Raw genomic sequence first — 21,684 nt, 5'->3', positions numbered from 1 at the left:
AGAAGGAAGCAGGAGGGACAAAGGTCCCCAAGGAAGAGGGTGGTAACCTAGCTCAGAGAAGAGTTGCTGGTGACTTTACCTTCTGGCAGGACTCCAGGAACTCCTCGATTGTCACCACACCATCCTTATTCCGGTCCATTTTCTGCAGACAAGCACAGCACAGGGAACATAGCAGGGACAGCCCCAGCCCTAGGGAGAACCTGATACCCCCTGCCCAGGTCCCACAGGGGCTGGACACAGTGCACCCCTGGCCCCAGGCATGCCCAAGCACCAACAGGACCAGCACAGCCCTGCTTCATCCCCAGAGTGGGGTGTTTTCTACTGCACCCACTGCAGCTCTGTGCTGGAGCTCTGCTTCCCCATGTGCTCCTGCTTCCTGAGGATGTACTCAGCTCACCTGGAAGAAGTTCTCCACGTGCTCCCGGGGTGCTTCCTCCCTCATGGCCGGGTAGGTGTATTTGCCCATCATGTCATAGATGGACTTCATGATGTCCAGCATTTCCTGATGGGAAGGGGAGCAGGGTTGCAGTGTCAACACAGGGCTCTGCTTCCACCTGGTCCCCAACCTAAACCTTTTTCTTGATGCTCCTGAAGGACCTGTGGGGTGCTGAAATGTGTTTCTGCTGGCTCTGTGCACAGTGTGGGGCCATGTGTACACATGCAAACACGATGGAGCCCCAAAGCTGCACACCACTCAACCACCTCCTTCCCAGAGTCACACCAGTGCCAGGGGGCCAGGAGGGACATTTGCAAAGCTGAGCTCAATTAAATATTGATCCCCTAGGCCCTCCTCCAGAGCTCAGCCGAGTTCTGCCCTTGTCCCTGCCAGGTGCAGACTTGCACTGGCCCCAGGGACCAGTCTGGACCCCTCATCCCACCTCTTTGGTGATGCAGCCATCTTTGTTCAGGTCATAGAGGTTGAAGGCCCAGTTCAGGCGATCATCAATGGTGCCCCGCAGGATGGTGGACAGCCCAGACACAAAGTCCTGCAAGGATGGACAAGGCAGGCAAATGGGAGTTACAGCCACCAAGAGCCTCAGAGACACAGGGTACAGTCCTGCTTGATTCTCCAGCAGGGAGAAACTCAGCTCCAAAGCTGATATGCCCTGGGGCTGGGCTGACAAGGTGAAATGTTGGGTATCAAAAAGAGTTGGGGGAGAAAAAATTGCTTAACACTGTACATTTCCCACACTACTCTCTTGGGTCACAGCAACCAAGAGGACAATGTGTTCAGTCTTGTGTGAACAAGACCCAGCCATGGCTGTGTCTGCCAGTCTGGGTCCCTACCCAGAAAATACAGAAAGCCCCTTTTTTTTTGCTTTGCATTAGTTTCTGTTGCCTCTGGGAATTTAATAAACTCCACTAGGCCTGCCAACTCTTCATCCATCTGCAATAACACTGCTGACCCCAGTCCATGGTCCCTGGAGGGCTGTGCTCTCCTTGCCCTGCTGCACCCCATCACCCCCTCCCTGGCCACAGCTCACCTCAAAGCTGACGGAGCCGTCGTGGTCGGTGTCGAAGGCGTTGAAGAGGAAGGTGGCGTAGGTGCTGGAGTCTGCAGGGAGGCAGACAGCATGAGGGGGTGCTGGGTGACCCTCTGCCCTGCAGAGGCACCCATGTGTATGGGGACAGGGATGGGGATGGGCACTCACCTCCTTGAGGGAAGAACTGTGAATAGATCTGCTTGAAGTTTTCTTCATTGACAATGCCACTTGGGCACTCCTGCCAGGGCAAGGTCACAGCATCACTTCCACATTGCAAAAAGGGCTGAGCACCTCCTTAAAACCTGTGTCTGCCTTGCCTTGCCCTCCAGCCCTATGCACCTGGTGAGGTGGCTAGAAAAGCTGCTTAGAGCATCTCCCTGATTTTTTGGGTTGCACCCCTCACTGGAGGGGCTCTGAACCCCAGGCACCCAGGAAGGGGCTCTCTGCACCCAAGGAAACAGCACAGGATCAGGTCTTCCCACTGAGCTCCTTGGAGGTAAGATCAGACTGTAGCCTTACATAAACTTCAACCCCAAAAACTTTCACAAACAAAGGAGTACCCAAGGTGAACATGGCAGGAGAGGTGGGGGCTATCAAAGCTGGTCAAGGAGTACTCACATTCTTGAAGCCTCGGTACAGGACCTGCAGCTCTTTGCGGGTGAACTTGGTCTGCTCCTGGAGCTGCTCCAGCCCCTCGGGGCGGTGGCAGACGGTGGAGAGCTCAAACTCATCCTCAACACTGTCTGCAAGGAACCCAGGGGAAGAGAGGGTGGCTGAGGCCAGCACTGTCCTGCCCTATCTTGTCATGCCAGGGGGCAGAGAGGCACCTTGCCCAGCACACGCTGTCCTCTCACACCTGCCCAGGTTGACACATGTTTGGGGTGCTCTGCTCAGCCAGAGCTGGGTCTATGCCAGAAGAGGACACTCAGAGACACCCTGGGTTCAGACCAGACTGGGCAACAATCCCCCTCCAGTACAGCCCAGGCTGGGCACAAAAGAGGTGTGAAAACCCCCCAGTGCTGAAACCCTCCCTGCCTGCCCTTCTCCTCCCACCAGCACAGGCATCTGCCCCATGGAGTTCAGACCCTTGATGTCCTGCAGCACCAGGGCTCACATCCAGTAGGAGAGTTGCCCCCCAGAACCCCCAGTCCCAAATGCCACCCCCACCCCAGCCTTTCCAGATTCTTTTCTACCCACTGTGCTCCCACCTTCCTTGACGGCTTCTCTCCACCACCTGCCAGGCTGCACAACCCTTGCCTGCAGCACCAGCACCCCGAGACCCCACTCAGCCAAGGGGGGCACACAGCAGATACTCCCTCTTCGTGGGACGGCTCAGACCCTGCCCCTCCATACTCACCTTCTCCCAGGGGGAATTGGCTTGCACCGTGGAGCTGGGAGAGATCCTGACCAGGGGCTTGGACTCTCCAAGGAGCCAAGCACACCCAGTACAGGGGGTTAAGGGACTCTGCACTCACACCCTGCTCAGCCTCTCTCATCGCCCCATCACACCTCCATCTCCAAACTGCCCCTCAGCTTAGAGAAACAAGTCCCCACCCCTCAGACCAGTGTCAGGAGGGCCCTGCTCCCTGAGCCAGCTCCCAAGCGGTCCTTGCCGCTGTGCATCCCGTGGGAGCTGCTCCAGGGAGATGAGCAGGGAGAAAACCAGCCTGTGAGCAGGTAACGACAGAGGTGGGTGCAGAGCCCATGGGATCGGACCCCTCCGGGGCAGGGCTGATCCTGACAGCCAGGGCAGGGGAGAGATGGAGGCGTCCCCTTCCCGCAGGCAGGGCCAGGGCGGAGAGCAGGCAGCAGCACCGCCGGGGACAAACACACACAAAGGCAAGAAGAAGCACTTGCTTTCACTGAGCGAGGGGATGGATTTGGGCCGGCAGCAGGGCAGCAGTTTGAGGAATCGCTGCTTCAGCGCTTTTTTAGTTTGGACTGGCGGGTTGCCTGGAAGAAAGAAGGAGTCACCAAGCAGAAGAATTAACACAGCATCAGCCCCCGGTCCCCACGGGCAGCAGGGTTGGGCACCCGGCGCGGGGTGATCTGAGCAGAGGCAGCACATGCAGCGTGAGGCTGGAGGAGCAGGAAGGCAAAACCCAGCCCAGGCTCTGGTCGACCTTCCTGCTCAATCCCAGGACAAACCCAGCACTGGAGTATCCATCCTTGGGAAGGATGAGGACAACCCTGCTAAGCTACCCACACCCAGCACTTTTGTACACCCTCATCATTACCAGGGTGCCCTGGAGACTTCCAGGAGCCCAGAGAGTCAGGAAATGGCAGGGCCAGACTCTGTCCTTTAGCCTTGAGGACAATTACCTGCACCCTGGGGACCCTCTCCGAGGGGCTCTGCAGGGAGGCAGGGTAGAATGAAGCCCAAGAAGGAGCCTGTGGCAGAGCCAGGGCATTGCATCCTCGCTAAGCTCAGGCTGGGTTTGATCCTGCTGGCACCCAAGGGCTGAAGGCAAAGCATGCACCAGAACCCCCCATGCAGCCCCAGACTGCAGCATGCACCCCCACCCCAGTGCAACACTGGGATCTGAGCCCAGGGAACTGCTTTGAGACAGCCAGAAAGGGAACGGGGCTTTGCCTTGGCCAGGCTACAGGGCTGGCGAGGGACTCCCCATGCCAGCCTGGCCCATGGCCACTGCATCCAAGTCACCCTGCATTAATAGTAGGTCCCCTCACTGTACTGACCCCACTGCCACCCCCTGCTCCCCCATTTGGACCCCAGTGGGTTTACCCAGCCCCATCTCTCCCAGCTGGTGTTGCCCCATGGCTGCAGACCCCCTCCCTCCCTTCCCACAGTGCCTCAAGCCAGCAAACTCAGTGCAGGACTAACGCTGCAGGGGGGAAAGGAGGAGGAGGAGGAGGAGGGGATGAAGGCCATGCTGGGCTCCAGCCTCCGAGGGGAGGCAGACACCAGCATGGGGACAAATGGGACAAAAGGTGCAAAGTCCCTTTTGGGCTCTGGTTTGTCACTATTTGCCCCAAGCATCCTGTACATCTGCAAGCAGCAGGTCACAATGCCTATGCATCCTGAGCCCTGGTTTTGGGGCTGTTGCTCTAGGGGTCTAGCAAATAGCTGCCAGAGAAGCTCCTTCTCAGCCTTGTGGGACTAAGCTGAGCCCCAGATGCCAGGAAAATGGTGCTGCATGGTACCCAGCTCCGAGACAGAGACATGGGTCTGCATCCAGCAGCCACTTCTAGGCAGGCTGGCCCCAAAGTGCTCACAGGCAGGACCTGGCATCCTCTGAGCTCACACCAAGGCAGCTCCATCATTCTAGGGGGTGGAGAATAGCTCCAGGAGATCATGGATCCAGCAGGACATCACAAAAAGCCACTCAAAGAGGGCAAATTCTCCCCAGGGATGTGGCATCCTCAGCAGGGTGACAGTGAGCTGCAAACCTATAGGGATGAACCAACACATCCCCTGGCATTTGTCAGGGAGTGACAGGGGCAAGGGTGAGGACCAGGATCTTGGCACTGGTAGAACAGCACAACCTGGCTCCTGTCTGCTCCAGGGTTTGCAGGCAGGTGAGGAAAGAGGACTTTCTTTCCTAGAAGTGGGCATCAGTTGTACATAAACCATGATTTTTTTGTCCCAGCTACCCCTCCAGGGCCTTAATTTGCAGAGGGAAAGGGAAATTGCACCTTTCAGCCTTCCAAGGATGCTCTGGAGCCAGGTCCCTCCAGCAGAGCTGAGCTGTGGAACAGACCTGACAGGCAGAAGTATCCCCTTTGCTGAGAGGGAAGGGACAGGGTGGGCAGAGCAACACCCAGTGCCAGGGTGATGCACCCAGGAGGGAGCAGGGCAGGAGGGAAACCACACAGCGAGAGAGATGCAACAGAGAGTAAACTGTGGTTGGACTCACAGGGGCAGCAGGTATAGGCACGTGCAGTAGGTCAGGTCGGGTGCAAGTTACACTTTAGTTTGTTATAAAGAAGGAAAAAGAAAAAAATAAAGAACATGGGCGTTTTCTCAAGGAGGAAACCGAAGGGGGCCCGATTCCAGGGTCCCCAGGGCAGGGGGGGAGCACATTCAGCACATGCAGCTTAACAACAGGAGAGGGGTGACCAGGGCTGGGGTTTTGCTGTCCTGGCTTTAGTGAACACAAGGGCTCTGCTGAGTAGGACACACCACCCTCTTTCTGTCTCCAGCATCCAAACCACAAGCAAGTCTGGGAGCTGCTCCTTGCTGGGAAACAGCTCTGCCCAAAGATGAGGAGCAGAGCCCAACCACGTGCTGCCACTCTGGACACACGGGACATTGCAGCACGATCGGCTGTCCCTGCCAGCGACAGCTCCTTTTCCACCCTCCTGCAAGGGCCGTCCAGCGGCCGGCACGGAGCAGAAAGGGCGGGCAGCGCTTTGTCTGCGGCGGGAGGGCTGCCGTGTTAAGCGCCTTGTCGCTTCCCGGGTATCGCTCTGCAGCTCAGAGACTTCAAAACACACAAACACACACACAAGCTGACACTCCGTCCTTGAGCAGCACCAGAGGGGAAGGGATTTCCCACCCCCACCTCCACACGCTGTTGAAATGAATCCCGAAGGCCGGCTCTAAAGGGACCTACAGCGGGTAGATCCCTGCCCCCAGCAATGATTGCCCTCAGGATGGCCACAGACCACTTTGTATCGAGCCACCAGCAGCTGATGTGTCCTTGGAGGCTGGATCCAGCCAATGCCACCATGCTGAGGGTTACCCAGTGCTGGGCTGACACCTCCTTCACACAGAGGACCCAGGAGACAGAGTCAGTCAGGTGCATAACAATGTCCCTGCCCTCCCATAGAGCGACAGCCACAGCGCCCTTCCAGTGACAGCTGGATGGAGAGACCAACCCACCCCTCCTATAGCACCCTCCTGCTAGAATACACCCTCTGTAACAAACCAACAGGCAGTGCCAAAACTCCCCCATCACTCTCAGTAACCTGTCAATAAATGCATGATCATGATGGGTGGAAAATGTTCATCCCACAGTAAGACCCCCCCAGTGTCCCCATCCCCAGGGCACAGCACCATTCCAGGAGGGGAGCAGAGCACTAGCAGCCCACCGGTCATGGAGCATCACAGCCCCTGCTCGGCCCCGTGGGCAACACTGGGGCAGCTGGCAAGGCAGGAGGAGCTGCTATCCCAGGCTGATCTGAACCCAGCTGCCCCGATAAAACCTGTGGCTGACAATCACCCTTGAGCAGGGCTCAGCCGCTCAGGGAAGTGCCCAGCCACAGCTCTCTGGGGGCTGCAATGAGCTCAGCCCGAGGAAGAGTGAGTCTCCCCTGGGGAGGTCAGGATGTGTCCCACCAACAGCAGCTCTGCAAATGACCCTCATCAGTCAGCAATGCAGAGCCAAGTGTAGCAAAGGTGCCAGACAGTCATCCATCAGGGGAATGAAATCACAGCTGGCATCTCCCAGGGCCAAAGAGTCCCTGTCCTGGGGGTGGGACAGAGCTGGGAGCAGCAAAGCTGCCAAGCAAGCTGCAGTTTGTGGGACAGCAAAGGCTCAGGACCAGGATATTCCCTGGTGCCAGAGGGAGAAACAGCTGCACAACCCTTGTGCTGAGCAATCCCCGGGGGGGGTACTGGCCATGGGCCAGAATGGGCCACAGAGTCAAGTGGGGCTCGCAGCACTGCTGTCCCCATTGCCATCCCCAGCCTGTGACAGTGCTCCCAGAGAGCCTGGCTGTGCACAAAGGAGATGCTGCACAATAATAATTTCTTCAGACCACACCGTGCACAAAATATTGTGAGCAGGGAATGGGACAGGATACACATCCCAAGAGAGAATGGAGCTCACGGGCTCCTCAAATGGAGCAGACAAAGCTGCAGGACTGGGACAGCCATATGCATCACCCTGCTGAAAACCCACACACAGAGACACATCCTGCCCCCATCAGCACCTCCTCTGGCAGCAGGAACCAGCACATCCAAGGTGCCAGAGGAGCTACCAAAAAAATGCCCCAGCGGAGCAGCAGCTCCTCTTGGCTGCAAGCAGTGAGTTCCACAAGAGAGCTAGAGTTCTGCATTTCCATCACCCAGATGTCATCCATACCCTCCACAGTAAGGCACAGGGACCAAAAGTGGATGTGCTTCAGCCACACCCCAGCCAGATCCCAGGCAGCTCAGGGACATCCGCCATCAGAGGGAGGTTGAAAGCACCTCCTGAGCACAGCACCCTCCTCTTCTCCCCTCTCTCTGCTCTACTACTAGCTGCTCCTCTGATCACTCCTGGCCAGACATCTTCCATTCTGAAATCTGGCTACCCAAGGGGATGTGATCTGCAGTCCCTTCATTTCACAGCACCCCCAGGGCCAGCAAGGAGGCAGAGGGGATGGAGGCAAAAAGCCACATTCATGCAAAGTCCATTGGCAGCCCTTGCTTGAGCTGGACTGTCTCTGGCACTGTCGAGCCAGAGGAAACAAGGCATCAGCACCATGCAGCTCCCTGCACTTCCACCCTCACCAGGCACAACCAACAGGTGGTGCATCCATTGCTGACATATTTTGGGTCCTTTTCTTTGGCCACATCCAGCCCCGTCCTCAGTACCCACTGCCAGTCCAGGAAGCCCAACACCCAGAGCATCCTATTCCTTCCCAACCCTGGCACAGACCCACAGGGAAGGCAAAGGGGCTCTCAGCTCTTTTCCCATGTTCTCCCCATAGCCACCAATTCCTGTAGCAGTGAGAAAGCTTTGCCCTGCATGGTGCTGCCCCCCACATTCATGGCTCTTTTCTCCCAGTTCACAATTATCTCTTCAGCCCCAGTTACTTGCAGTGCTTTTCCCCATCATCTGACAAAGTCCAGCCCTCTGCATCCCATTGTCCTGAGACTCCAATAGCTCAGACAGTCTCCATCCTCCAGCACCCCACGTCACTGCATCCCAGTGCCTCAAGACACAGATATCCCCCACCCTAATGCTCCCAGACACCTTAAATTTGTAGCATCCTGCACCCAACACCATACATTCCAATGTCCACAAATATTCCCACCCAATATCCTAACACCCTGAAACACCCCCAGACACCCTCAGTTCCCCAGTTCCTTACACCATAATGCTGCCAGACACTCCAACGCTTCCCCCCAAAAAAAAAAAAAAAAGCCCTACACCACACTAATCCTTCAGAAACTCCCCTAAGCACCCTGCAGCCCTTGGGACCCTTGGGATAGGAGGAGCACCTGCACCACCACATCCCCATCTCCTTGCAACCCCATCCCCATCCCTGTCCCCATCCCACCTCCCCTGGTCAGGTCGATGATGCCCAGAGCATGGAGTATCTTGAGGCTGGAGCAGAGCAGCAGGATGATGCCCACGGTTTGCAGCCCCTGCAGGTCCCAGGGTGCCTCAGCAAGCGCCATGGCCAGACACACAGCCCCAGCCGGCAGCTGCTCTGGCAGCAACAGACCCAGCAACGCAGGAGAGGGGAGGGCAGGGGAGGAGAGACCTGCCTTGGCCCTCCCTCTTCCTGCCCTGGCATCCTCTGGGGTGCCCCGGGGCACCCAGGCTGCAGAGAAGGAGAGCCCACGAAACTGCCCAAGGGACTTAGGGGTCAGCTCTCCTGCAGGGCACCCCTGCACTACACAGCCTGGCACAGGAACCTGCAAAGGGGTGCACAATGGGCACCAGGGGATGCATGGAGGTGGAGGAGGCTCAGCCACACTGACTTCCATCCCAACAGCAGCTCATGGTGGCACTGGAGCTGAGCAGTCTGCAGGGACCCTCGAGTTCATCACACACTACTGGGATACTGCTGTCACCAGCCTGGTGAGCAGCTCCGCCTAGGAAATCCCCTCTGCCCCATGACAAACCACCAAACCTTCCCCCCAACAGTGTCCCCACCTTGCATGGCACAAGTTCCCTGCCTTGGAGCTCAGCCTTGTCCACTGATCACCTCCACAGACATCTGCAACCCTCATCTCCTCCCTCTTCTGCATCTCTGCACCAGCAAGTCAGTCACAGCCACAGCAGAGGCTGCCAGCCCTGGGTAGTTGCTTGCTGCTGGAGGGAAATGTGCCCCACAGGGTGCAAGTGTGCCCCACAGGGTGCTGCTTGGAGGGAGGGCAGCACGTCAGGGACAGTCAGGGTGGGTGCTCCCCACAGCCCACCCAGCATCCTGCTTTGAGGGCAGCAGGAGAGACTCCAGCCTGGCAGCAGTAGTTATTAGAAAGTGGCTTTCAGCTGTCTATGCATCTCTCACCCAACAGCTGTTCTGATGTGGCCACCTCCTGCCCCAGCAGTACAAGCCCCAGGGCAGGCACCCATGGTGGAATGAGACATTCTCCTGTATCCCTGGCAGGGCATGCTGTAGCCAAGCATGGATGGCACATCTGACATCCTGATATCAGCACTCCAGGGACCATGGACTCCACACTCCCTAGAGCGCAGTCCAGGGCACTTCTATTCCCACCTGTGCCCAGTTCTGGTGTTTAATCCTGTCCCTCACAGGGGAGAGGTGAAGGACATCCCAATGAGCTCCCACAGCACCCTGCAGCCCAACACAACCTCTTCCTAGAGAGTCACAGCCTCTCCACTGGACATGAAGGTTTCACCCTCCACCAACAGAGCAGGACTATAAAGAAGGGCAGTCTATTCTAACAGGCTCCTTTGCTCTCTACATTTCTTGCTTTTTCTCCAGCCTGTGGTTTTCTCACCTCCCTGTGGCCAAGTGATCTCCTGCCCCTCTGTCTGCTGGCTCAGAGCCCATCCTGGGACAGAGTGGGGGCCCTTTCCCATGTCCAGCTGGATCTCCTTGCTCCCCTCTCCAGCCACATCAGCAACAGCAAGAGCAAATCAGGCCAGAGGGAATTGGGAAGGAAGCAATGTGAAAAGTGATTAACACAAGGCCGGAGGGAGAAGAGATTCAACAAGCTAATTAGGTCTGGCTGGGCTGAGCAGGACATGTCACCACACAGCAGCCAGAGGCACAGGGTGCACTACAGGTACTGTGGACCTTGGGGAGCTCAGGGCTGCTGGGAGAGCTAACTCTCTCCAGCCCTAGAGCCAGCCCATGGAAGGGCAAGGGTTAAATCCACTGCAGATGGGGGAATGTCTGGTGCAGCCCAGCCCAGGGAACCTCAAACTTCAACCTGGAGTGCCTGCAGCTATCCTAGGCTAGATGTCAATGCTCTAAGATCTACTGCCCTGCAGCAAGCTCACCTTGACCTCTGCGATCTGTCAGACCCACCAGGCTGGATGACACCCCGAGCCCAGGGACTAAAGCATCACACCCCAAAGGGCCAGTCCCTCCTGCAGCCACGACACAGCACTCCTGCCAGAGGTTCCTGGAAAGCAGGAGGAACCAGAGCTTGGCACAGGACTTTGCTCTCACCAGCACCTTGGGGATGCTCGATTTCTCCCCTCTCCAGAGGGACCCTCACCCTGAGCCAGCCATGAGGAGGGGTCCATACTGCTCACTGCCACCACCCTCTGCCTGGCACCTTTCGGGGTGCTGGTGGCACCCAAGCATGCTGCTGCTCCCTCCTGTTTCTCCCACATTCCAGAAGGGTTTGGCACCCTCCCAGCCCTGCTTCTCTCTCCCTATCCTGAGCTCTACAGCAGCAGCAGCCCCCAGGGAAGGCAGAGGCCAGCACACCCTATGCTGGGGGCTCTCCAAGACACCCCCAGTCCTGCCTGTCCCCCAGCACGTACCCTGAACAGCCAAGGCAGGAACAGCCCTGGGCAGGCACCAATTATCCTGCCGACAGCAATCTGCCACTTCATTCAATATTAATCTGTGGCTGGGCTACGCGGGTGGCGGTCCCGCCTCTTCCCTCCCGCCACCCCTCCTCCCAGCCGGGACCGATTGCTCCGAGCTGAATTATTGATGCTGCACTTCAAGAGGCAAAATTGATAAGTGTTTCTCTCCACCTGCCCCATGCTGAGCGCTTGGCCCAAGCGAGATCTCAGCAGAGGTCTGAGAGCCTCCTGCATGGGTCTGCCAGGAGATCTTCGGGGCTGGGGACAGCCATGATGGCACAGGGCAGAGGTGGGATGACACAACCCATCATTGATGAGCCAGCTGGTAAACAACGTCAGTTCCAGCACTGATCACCTTGAAGGTCCTGGAGCACAGTGCAATCACAGGGATGCTCCACTGCTGCTGCCAGATAGTGGCTGTGCCGGTGCCACCAAGGCTGTGGCAAGGTCCCAGGGGGTACAGTGCCAAGCAGGCAGGACAAGGGGTTGCAGACAGCCAGCACTTCTGTCCAATCCCCTTTTTCAGGGAAGTGCCAGCTCCAAATGAAGGATGGGGTCCTTGGGCCTCATCCAGCTGAGTTTGGGAACCAGCAAGCCTGGAACTCCCCCGGGATCTCATTGCAAGATGCTCCCACTGAACCCTTCCCCCAGACTTAGAGGGGTCGGCTTGGTCCCTCTGGAGCTGCTCCATTCCCAGCCCACGACTGTGGTGGCACAGCACTACCTGGGTGGAGAGAGAGCCGCAGGCAGGGGAGCAGCAGGGATGGGGCAGGGAGGGCCTGGGCCAGCAGCCGGAGCAGGGAAGCACCGCCACAGCATCGATGGCTCCGGAGCAGGGGCAGAGCCCGTGTCCATTAGCAGACCCAAGCCATTAGTGTTTGGTTTCAGGCTCTTTGCGGTCTCTGGGCTGTCACTGTTGACCCAGCCATGGCTTGTAAACAACCCCTGGAGGGGACACAGTATTCACCAGCCCCAGACACTGCCTGGGACCTTCCCTGGAGAGCAAAATCCTACCTGCTGCCTCTCAAGTCACGAGGGGCAGCAACCTATGCAACAGCACCTCACCTCCATCCCAAACCACTGCCGTTCACACACAGGACTCCTTGTACAGTGCCCAGGGCTCAGCTTAACCTCTGCCAATTTCTGCCCCTTAAGCAACATTTCCTTCTCCTCTGGGCACCTTCAGGCAATGGGGGCAATTGCTGGCAATCCAGAGCACCTGGATCCCATTCCCACCCTCACAGCTGGGGCGCATCTCCAGCCAAGCCAGAGGGAACTGCAGCTCCTCAGCACGGGAATGTGGGTGGAGTGGGACAGGCATAGCCCTGTTCCTTCTGGAGGGGTGACAGATGACCGGGACAAGGCTGGACACAGGACACCCCATCTCCAGCATCCTGCTCTGGCCCACGCTAGGGAAAAGTCAGTTGCAGATGGACAAGGAGTGTGCCCCAGGAAACAGAGGAACCACACAAGGCAAGGACTGGCCCCTGCCTTGTCCTGAGCCCCTCTGCAGGGTTGCTGCAGGGGCTGGGGGCTCTCTATCTCCACTCTTTCCACCACACCTGGGAGCTGCAGAACAGCTGCAATCAATGCCACCAATTTTGGTCTAAAGCTTCGAGCAGCTACATGGGGAAGTAAAAGCACTGGGAGGGGGAAAGCAGGGTCTGAGGGAGGCACCCCCAAATCACCAGCAGCTGGGGAGGGGGAGTCCACCCTGGGCACAGTCAGCATGCCCTCCTCCAGCACTCACAAGGCAGGGTGTCTGACAGCTCAGCTCCTGCCTCAGTTTCCCTCCTGGTATGATCCACCTAGGAGTGCTGCTGCTGGAACACAGGGACTTAGCAAGCCGTTAAATGGCAATGAAAACTTCCACCCACCTTTCTTGTCCTGTGATGAGGTTCACAGGATCAGAGAGAGAGATCCCCCCATCTGTCCCCTCCCTCCCTATCCCCAGGCACAGCCATCCTGTAGGTGCAGCCTTGGCTGCTGTCTGCTTCACTGCTTGTGGAGGCAAGCATTCACCACTACACCCAGCCCGTGTGGCACCCAGTGCTGGAGAAGCACAGCAGATATCTCAGGGCACCACTGCACCAGGAAGATGGTCTGTCTCCTCCTCACCCTGTGCATGCCCCGATGTCGAGGGCCAGGCAGGCTGCAGCATCCTTCAGAGAGGTGTGTGCAGGCATGAGCAGGGGCTGGGGGACCCTTCACACAACCATCACCCTGGGAGTCCAGGGAGCACCCAGCCAAGCAGTCCTGACCTCACTCCCACCATGAAAAAGCAAAATCCCCTGGGCGGATCCAGACTCTGCCCAGTGTGTCCCGTGCACAGCACTCAGCACCTCACAACCCATCCACAGCTGGACAGCTCCCTCTGTGTCTCCCACCCTGCCCAAGGGCCACAGGGAGCCTTGGGAGAGCCAGGAGCAGAGGGCCCAGCATGCACCCATCCTGCCTGAGCCTGGCTGCTCTGCAGGCTGGTGCTGAGTCCGACACCTCACGTGCAGGATGAGGTGACCGTGGACTCTGGTAACACCCTGCTCCTGTGGAGGTGTTGGAAAACAGCCTGGTGCCCACGTACACAGTCACACGCAGTCCCAGCCCCAGCATCCCAGCACACACCAAAGTCACCACCATACAGCAGACACCTTGCCAGCCCGGTCCCCTCCCTACATCCCCAGCCACTGGGACAGGCAGGATACTCTGCTCCTTCCATACTACGCCCCTACAAGCAGCCAGCGGACACCAGGACTCCCTCATGGATGCAGCAGCCTTGGAGCATCCTTGGGGGCAGCTCTGGACACCCACCACCTGCCCCTCATGTCCCCAGAGGTGACAGCACCACCCACACCCATTACCTTCCAAGGACACAGGCTCGAAGAGGCCAAATTGCTCCAGCACCTTGACGAAGAGGACCAAGACCACCAGCACTGCAATCATCTCAAGGCCTTCCAGGTTCATGGTGGGGGTGTCTCATGGCCCCTCACCCCTCCACCCCTCCCTACCACAGTCCTGGAGCCCCCTCACCCCAGCACCTCGCATCCCCAGGGACCAGGGCCTGTGTCCCTGGCGGGGGTTTGGCTGTCACCCCCTACTCAGGGACAGCTGCCATCAGCCATGGGCGAGCGAGGGGTCAGCGCAGGGCTGTGGCAGGAGGCTCAGGGAGAGCAGGCGGAGGCAGGGCCGTGCCTGTGAGTAAGAGTGGAGACAGGCCAAGGGGAGGGAGGTGTGGGGGGTGGCGGGATGGGGGGGTCGGAGGGGGAAAGAAGGCATGCCCTCCCATTCCAATGACACCACCTCCATCGATTTGCTTAATGCAGTTGCTAAGGAAACGGGCCACAGATATTAAAAGGCACTCGGTTCCCAGGGGGGGACACGGGGAGGGGCAGGACGCTGGGCACTGGCAAAACATCCAGCATGGGGATGACTCAGATTTGTCCTCTGTGCCCCAGACATGTGTCTGCCCCACGGGGACCAACTTGGCTAAACACCTCAACATCTCCCTCCTGGAGAGTGTCTGGGGCAACAATTCCATCTGCCCCATTTCTGAGCAGGCAGATGGGTCCTCCTGTTTTGCTGGGAAGACCAAGGGAAGATGGGGAGCAGGTCAGAGAGAACAGGCTGGGAGCAGAGGCTGTGATGCAGGATTCCCAAGACACTGCCAGACCCCCAAATGGTGCAGCAAGAGCAGGAGAGGAGGAGAAGCAGGGGCTAGGGATCCAGCCAAGGTCACACAGAAGCTGGAAACAGAGGGTGAACCTGTGCATCTGTGCCTCAAGCACACATCCACACACAGACAACAGGGCTAAATTTAGCTCTTTTCTAACAGCATTCCAACCCCTGTCTGGCTGTTTGATCACAAACACAGGGATCTCTGGGGATCCAGGTACCTGTGGTCACTGCCTATCACCAGGGCCCAGTACCCCTTGGGGTCTTCCCAATCACTTCCCCCAGGGATGCCACCAGCACTGCCCATCTCCAGGCAGACAATTCCCGTATGGCCCATGATGCAAGACCAGTCCTAACTGCAGCACTGGTGTGGTAAGCAGGGATCAGGGCTGCCCCTGTGCCACTGCTGCCTCCCAGCTCACCCCAGGAGCAAGGCCAGCTGCCACAGCCACAGGTGGGGTCACCATATCCAGGCTATGGAGCAGACCCCCGGCAAGAGCTCCCAGCAGGGCTGCCTCACACCAACCTCCCAGGAACCCCCATCTCCAGGCCAGGAGCTGCAGGTTTGTCCCCTGGCAGGGGATGGGGAGGGCTGGTGTCTCAGTCCCAGGTCACAGCACAGCCTGGCTATCTAGAGGCTCCATGCCACAGGGCTTGGCATTGCCTGCCCACCTGGGGCACGCTCCCAAGGTTGTTGTAACACCAGCAGAAGATGCCAGAGATGCATCAGAGGCATCTTGGGAAAAGAGCTGAAAGCCTTCCCCGGGGAAACATTCCCCAGGCTGGAAGTTTACAGACCTCACATTTCCTTTTCTTGGAAAGAGCTGAGTTTCCAGGCACTGAGCCTGGATTTCATGTGTCTGCTTCCCAGTTTTGCCCTCGAGTCAGTCCCTCAGGGCTGGGGTGGCACAGACCTGTTGCACACCTGTGGGAAGTTTCCAACTGATGCCAAATGTGTTTTTAAAGCCATTTCTCTTGCTGAGCCCCAGTTACAACCCATCCTCTCCTCAAGCCTCCAGCTGCTTCCAGCGCTGATGCCTGTCCTGCAAGCCATGAGTCTATTTTTGCAAGCTAGTTTTGGCCAGATGTAGAGGGAGAGGAGCCCTTCCAGCCTGATCCAGAGGGTTTAGGGCAGTTTCTCTGCAAAGGGAACCTGCTGAACCCATGTGAACGGACATTGGCCCCTCATGTCTCTGGCAGCATCGTGGGATGCTGGGGCTGAAGCAGGGGCAGGTCAGTCACCAAGTGACAGCTTCCCCACCTGCCCTTGTGCCTCCCCTGTGCCAGCCATCCTCCCCAGCAGAGCAGTGATAATTCTCCCACTGCCTGCCCTGTCAGGATTACACATTTCTGTGCTGGAGCCATTGACAAAACACTGCATTGTTTGCTACCAGCATAACACAGAATCCCACCAGGACCAGCACAGACACCTGGCACTGCTGCCATGTCCCAGTGCCACACGCTGTGCCCAGCTCCCAGCACCCCCAGACTCCCCAGGGTTTCTTGCCCAGAGCATATTCCTTTCAATCAAGGGCAGCTCCAGATGGGCTAGGTGAGACAAAGGAGCACCCCTTCACCTCACCAAGGTCTCCAGGGATGGTACTCCATCTGGAGCTGCCCCAGGATGGAGGAGACACATGGGACCGCATGTGGGAGGTCACCAATGGAGCCAGACCCACAGCTGCCTGCAAGGGATGCTCAAGAGCACACGCATCCCACCAGAAGTGTGGGACAGGGCTTTGCCCCCCATCCCACTGAGGGGCATCACTCCCAGGGTGCTCCCTGCCCCTGCAGGCAGTCAGCATTTGGCCAAGCTGTGGGAAGTGCCCCAAGGCTCTGGCTGAGCTGTGCAGAGCGGTCTCACAGACAGACAGAGCAATGCACACCCCGGGCAGGAGAGGCTCTGCACGTCCCCAGACACGTGATGCCAGTTTCACCCCTCCTGCCCTGCTCCTTGCCTTGGGGTCTCACCCTGCAAACCCCTAACACTCACATCCCACTGCAGTGGGGCTTGGAGAGACCCTTCACTGGGGAAAGTGGGACTCCCACCACATCCCAGAGCTCCCCAACACACCGGCTGAGCACCAAAGATGTGGGTCACGCCCAATGGGACCCAGAGCCCCAACACGCAGATTGAGGCCCGAGCATGAGCTCTGGGCACCCTACAAGAGTGGGAGGCTCCAGAGAGTCCATCTGCATCCCCATCTCACAGCGAGGGGCAGCAGCACCCCAACACCAGCAGCGTGGTGGACCCCGAGCCGTGCTGGATACAGCAGCCCTGAGCCACAGCTCAGCCCTGGGCTGCCACTGGCTGCTCTCACACACGGGAGCAGGACCACAGCCAGGAGGAACTAATGAAGTCACTGAGGACATGGAGGTCTCCCAGAGAGGGAGTCCCCAGTGCACCTCTTCCACACCAAATATCTGGCCCACCTCACCGCCTGGTCTGTGCAAGTGGCCGGGCCACCCTGTCCCCCACATCCCAAGCCCCGTACCTTCAATGCCGCTGATGATTTTGAAGCAGCGGGTGGTGAACCAATAGGAGATGAGGAGGAGGATGGCAATCAGGGAGGCATAGAGCAGGCTGTCGTTGTGCAGGGATGTCCTCTCCATGGCTCCATGCCCCGTGCCCCGCTGTGCTATGTGGGGCAGCCCTGTCCCGGCAGTCCCTCGCCAGAGGAGCGGCCACCGCGGGCAGGGAGGCGGGGGGCCGCACGGGCAGGCAGGCAGGTAATTGGGAGCGTTGTGTGAGAGCCAGGCTCCCAAACCAATTACCTTAATTGTGCTCAGACAGCACATGGCAAACAGTTAAAAATAACCCTCCTGGCCCGGGGGGAGAGTGGCACCATCAGCCAGGAGAAGGAGGCAGGGGGCAGAGAACAGACGGGGTTCGTTACACATGTGGCTGTGTCTCAGTGCCATGGGGCCAGCGAGGCATCACCACAGCCCAAGGGCTGCTCCAAGTTCCCTGATGATCCTGGGATCCTCAGGGCTCAGCTCCCTGCTGCCACCCCATAGGTGAAGCTGGGAGTCCTGGAAAAGGGGCTCCCTAGGGAACGATGCTGCAAGGATCTCTGCTGATGCCTGTGTCTGTCCTTGCTCCAGACACGAGGGCTTGAAGGAAGGTGGCTCTGCAGTTCTGCCATCCTGGAGAGCTGGGTCTGGCATCTTGTTCCCTGTGTCCCACAACAGCATCTCCCCAGGGATGTCTGCGATCAGCATCTGTTTCTCTCAGCCTGGAGTCAGAGCCAACCAGCCTGGTTCCTGCTCCATGATGCCAGGTGCATTTAGTGCCACTGTGGGATTGGGCACACTCACTTACAGACCCCAAACCATGCTGGATTAGCTGCACCCATGCCTGAGACACTTCTGACCCCTGCATGGTGCTTGGCCCCACGTGCTGTCCCATGGGACATATGGCTGAGGAAGACACTCAACCCCAGTGTCTCATCCCAAAGCCTCTTTGCATACAAGATGTCACATGCCTACTGTGGCCACCCCACTGTGTGTGGAGTACAGCACTGCCCCAGCTGTGCCCCTTTCAGGGAGCAGAATCCAAGCATGCAGATCCATCCCTCCCTTCCTCCCTTCTCTCTCCCCCGAGATCAACAGCTCTGAGGATCCACAGGTGACACAGGACAGGATGGCAAAGTGGCCCTGGCACATGCCCATGGCTCAGCACTGGGGAGAGCATCAAGCCCTGTAACACAGCCCCAGGACCAGGCAGTCCAGGCTGGCACTGAGCCTGTGCTGCCTGTCCCACGTTGGGCTGTGACACTGACAGCCCACCCAGCCACCCCTGCCCTGGCTCTCCCCTGGCCGGCAGCACAGCCCGGCCACACTGCTAAATTCAAACACCCTGCCAGCCACCTGCTGGGAGGTGTATAAATAACCCCTGGAGTGGGGATTCTTGCCCAAAAAGCAGCTCCATGCACACAGCTTGTCACAAGCACACCCAGGGAGCCAGGTGGCTGGGCCCCGTCTCCATCCTCCCAGCACTACCAGCAGCTGGGGATGGGGAACTGTCCCCCACTGCGGGATGGAGAAGATGGGGACGGAGCAGGGCAATCATCCATTGTCAAGGGATCTGTCTCTTCAGGAGGGGACCGTGCACCTTGACTGTGGCCCGGATCTGCCCTCCTTGAGAGCCACCCCTGTGGCTGCCCCTAAAGTGTTCTTCACTCAGTGCAGCAGGGTGTTAGAACACGACTTCCACAAAATGTGCCACGGGACCTGCTGGGCCACAGTGAGGTGACAGTCCCTGGGCACAGCTGGACAGCTGCTGCCCAGGTCTCAGGTGCTCCTGACCTGCAGGGGGGCCGGCCTGATGGATAGGAATTTCTCCTTTTTTTTGGTTCTCGGGGCCATCATCCATTAGGGAGAGTTAAATTTAGGTTAAAGCTGATCCCTTATTACCTTGCTGCTAATCAGAGCGCGAGCAGATTATTAATAAGCACATTAAAATATTGGTGAAATGCTATTTTTGGGAGGTGAAGTCACAGTTTTAATCTGGTTAATTGATTGAGTCATTTCTCTTTGCCCTCTCTGGCAACCCGTCCTTGGCCAGCTCCTCAGGGCACCCAGCCAGGGGACCCCTTGCCCCAGGCCCACCTGGTCAAGCACCCAGTGCCTTCTGCAGTGAGCTCCAGGAGACCTCCTTCACCTCTGCAGGAAGGACAGGGGGTCACTGCCCCCCCAAAAAGGGAATGATGTGGTAGGGTAACAGCCAGAGAGGGGTCAGCATCTTGGGGACCCAAGGATCAGAGCAGCAGCTGGGGAGGAGAGGAGCTGCAGAGGGGAGGAGGCTGTGCAAGCCCCACATCCTACACCCAACTCAGAGGTGCCTGGCTTTGGGTTTCACCCCACTTTGGCTTGTCTCAGAGCTTGGGAGGACACCAAGAAGACAGTGAGGGTGCCCCACAGCAAGCCATGCCCTCTGTGCCCATCCCAATCCCATGCACACCCAGCAGGGCTGTAGGGAAAGCCCTTGGTCCTGCACAGCACCACACATGGTCACCCCAGAAACCCAGTCCCAGGGGACACCTGCTACAGTCCCAATGCCACAGCACCCAGCTGTAAAGCCCAGCACGCTGGGAGAAGGACCTGCAGGATATCCTTGCAGGTGATGGGGTTTGGGAGCATCCCGAGTCCCATTCCCTCTTTGCTCCATCACCTGCAGCTCTGCCCCTCATGCCCTGGGCTGGACTCAGCTGACTCATCCTCGGCCCCTCCACTCCAGGCAAGTTGGCTGGTGCCCAATGGAGCCAGCTAGCGGGGATGGAGCTGGCACTGCGTGTGGCACACCCAGCCTCCAGAGCCTGGCATGCTGCTGGGCCTGGGGACTGTCCCCTGCTTTGACCAGGAGCCTCCGTCCCAGAGCTTGGGTCCCTGTGGGCAGGAAGACAGCATGCCAGCTGGGCACGGCTCACAGGTCAAATACTGCTCCCACATCCCGGCCTCCCAGGCTGTGCCAAGTGCTCCATGCTATTCCTGCCTTTCTCTGGCCCCAAGGACAGGCACAGGCTGTGCAGACCCAGGGGTTTCCCCAGGCAAGGAGGGGACAAAACCTGGGAGGGGTTTTCCAGGCAGGCTGAGTCCTGGCAGAAGCAGTGCAAGTCCCAGCCCTGCTCTGAGGCGTGACGCTGCCACATTGGCCTAACAAGGCTTTCCCTGCACTCACGGTATGGTGCATCCCTTCCCAGCACCGCTGGGGCCCAGAGGGGCAGCCCAGTGGTCCTCAGCAGGGCAAGGCCATGGGGATGCCACCTTTGTCCCTGCACAGGGATGCAGGGACAGGAGTGGGAATAGGGCACCCAGATTCCCAGCACACACAGGCCCATGATGACCTCCCCAGGATATGCACACTGGGTTCAGGCGGTGGTGCTGGGTTCACACCCAGAAGATGAGGTTCTGGGCAGCTGGCAGGGCAGTGCAGGGGCTGGCACAGGGGTGAGGGTCCTGCCATGGCAGTGACATCAAACCAAGAGCACACAGCTCTTTCCCCAGGACCAAGCATCCCAGGACAAAAGCACCAGTAGATGCAGGCACCAGGGCGTGTCCCTGCCCTGGCTCATGGGGCACATCCAGGGCTTCTTTGTCCAGCTAGATGGAGGGCATGATCCAGCCCCAGAGGAGTCAGATTCCTTGACATGTCAGGAACCATCAGACCAGCTGCAATTTATATGTACAGCAGTTCTTTCATGCTCCACTTTGCATCAGTCCCCTCCCCAAATAAAACATTCCCCTCACCCCAGGTCCACAAGGGCCCTTCAGGGGCTTTTGTTGCCTCCTGGAGCCATCTTCAGCTTTGCTCCACACAGAGCTCAGTGCAACCCCTCCACCAGCATTTCTAAGCAGCATTTCTCCCCTCCCCAAATAAGCCCACAGAGCTCACCAGACAGACACCCCCAGTCACAGAACAGAGACCCCGAGTCCCCCAGGACGGTACTTACCTTGGGAGAGAGTGCCGGTGACAAACTGGTAGAAGAAGCGGATCACCCGGCCCAGCTGCCTCTTGCAGCGCTGCTGGCAGTGGCTCATGGCTCCAGCTCCCAGCGCTGGGGAGGGACCCAGCCGCAGCCCCTCCCGGCCGCCAAACAGCCCCCCGGCTCCTGCGAGCAGCGGGCGATGCCCGGGGCAGGACCGAGCCGCTCTGCCCGGAGCGAGCCTGCGGGCATCGGCGTCGCTGCGGGCCGGCGGGGCGGGCAGCGGCAGCCCCGGCAGCGCCGGCCCCGCTCCCGGCGGCGGGCAGCGGGAAGTTTTGCGCGGGGATGCTCCGGTGCAGGAGGGCAGCGGGACACAGAGCTGGGCGGCGGTGCCCCTCCCGGGGCTGGGGCTCA

At 58.6% G+C, this 21,684-nt stretch overlaps 1 protein-coding gene across 2 annotated transcripts in view; it reads right to left on the bottom strand.

Moving 5' to 3' along the window:
• The window catches only part of KCNIP2 (potassium voltage-gated channel interacting protein 2), a 43,991-nt gene that overhangs the window by 2,363 nt on the left and 19,944 nt on the right, over positions 1 to 21,684 (bottom strand). Inside the window, exons 2-8 of one of the 2 annotated variants that reach the window (XM_030951010.1) lie at positions 3,342 to 3,437; positions 2,103 to 2,227; positions 1,653 to 1,722; positions 1,485 to 1,555; positions 879 to 986; positions 398 to 502; positions 80 to 142 (exon numbers count right to left, since the gene is read on the bottom strand). In XM_030951010.1, coding sequence (XP_030806870.1) covers positions 80 to 142; positions 398 to 502; positions 879 to 986; positions 1,485 to 1,555; positions 1,653 to 1,722; positions 2,103 to 2,227; positions 3,342 to 3,437 — 638 coding nt within the window. The remainder of the gene's footprint in view (positions 1 to 79; positions 143 to 397; positions 503 to 878; positions 987 to 1,484; positions 1,556 to 1,652; positions 1,723 to 2,102; positions 2,228 to 3,341; positions 3,438 to 21,684) is intronic. The other variant, XM_030951011.1, reaches the window with a different exon arrangement.

This window comes from Camarhynchus parvulus, chromosome 6 (genome assembly GCF_901933205.1).
Source record: "Camarhynchus parvulus chromosome 6, STF_HiC, whole genome shotgun sequence".
Classification (NCBI taxonomy): Eukaryota; Metazoa; Chordata; class Aves; order Passeriformes; family Thraupidae; genus Camarhynchus; species Camarhynchus parvulus.
Note: the sequence above shows the minus strand (reverse complement) of the source record. Positions and strands in the feature narration are given on the sequence as shown.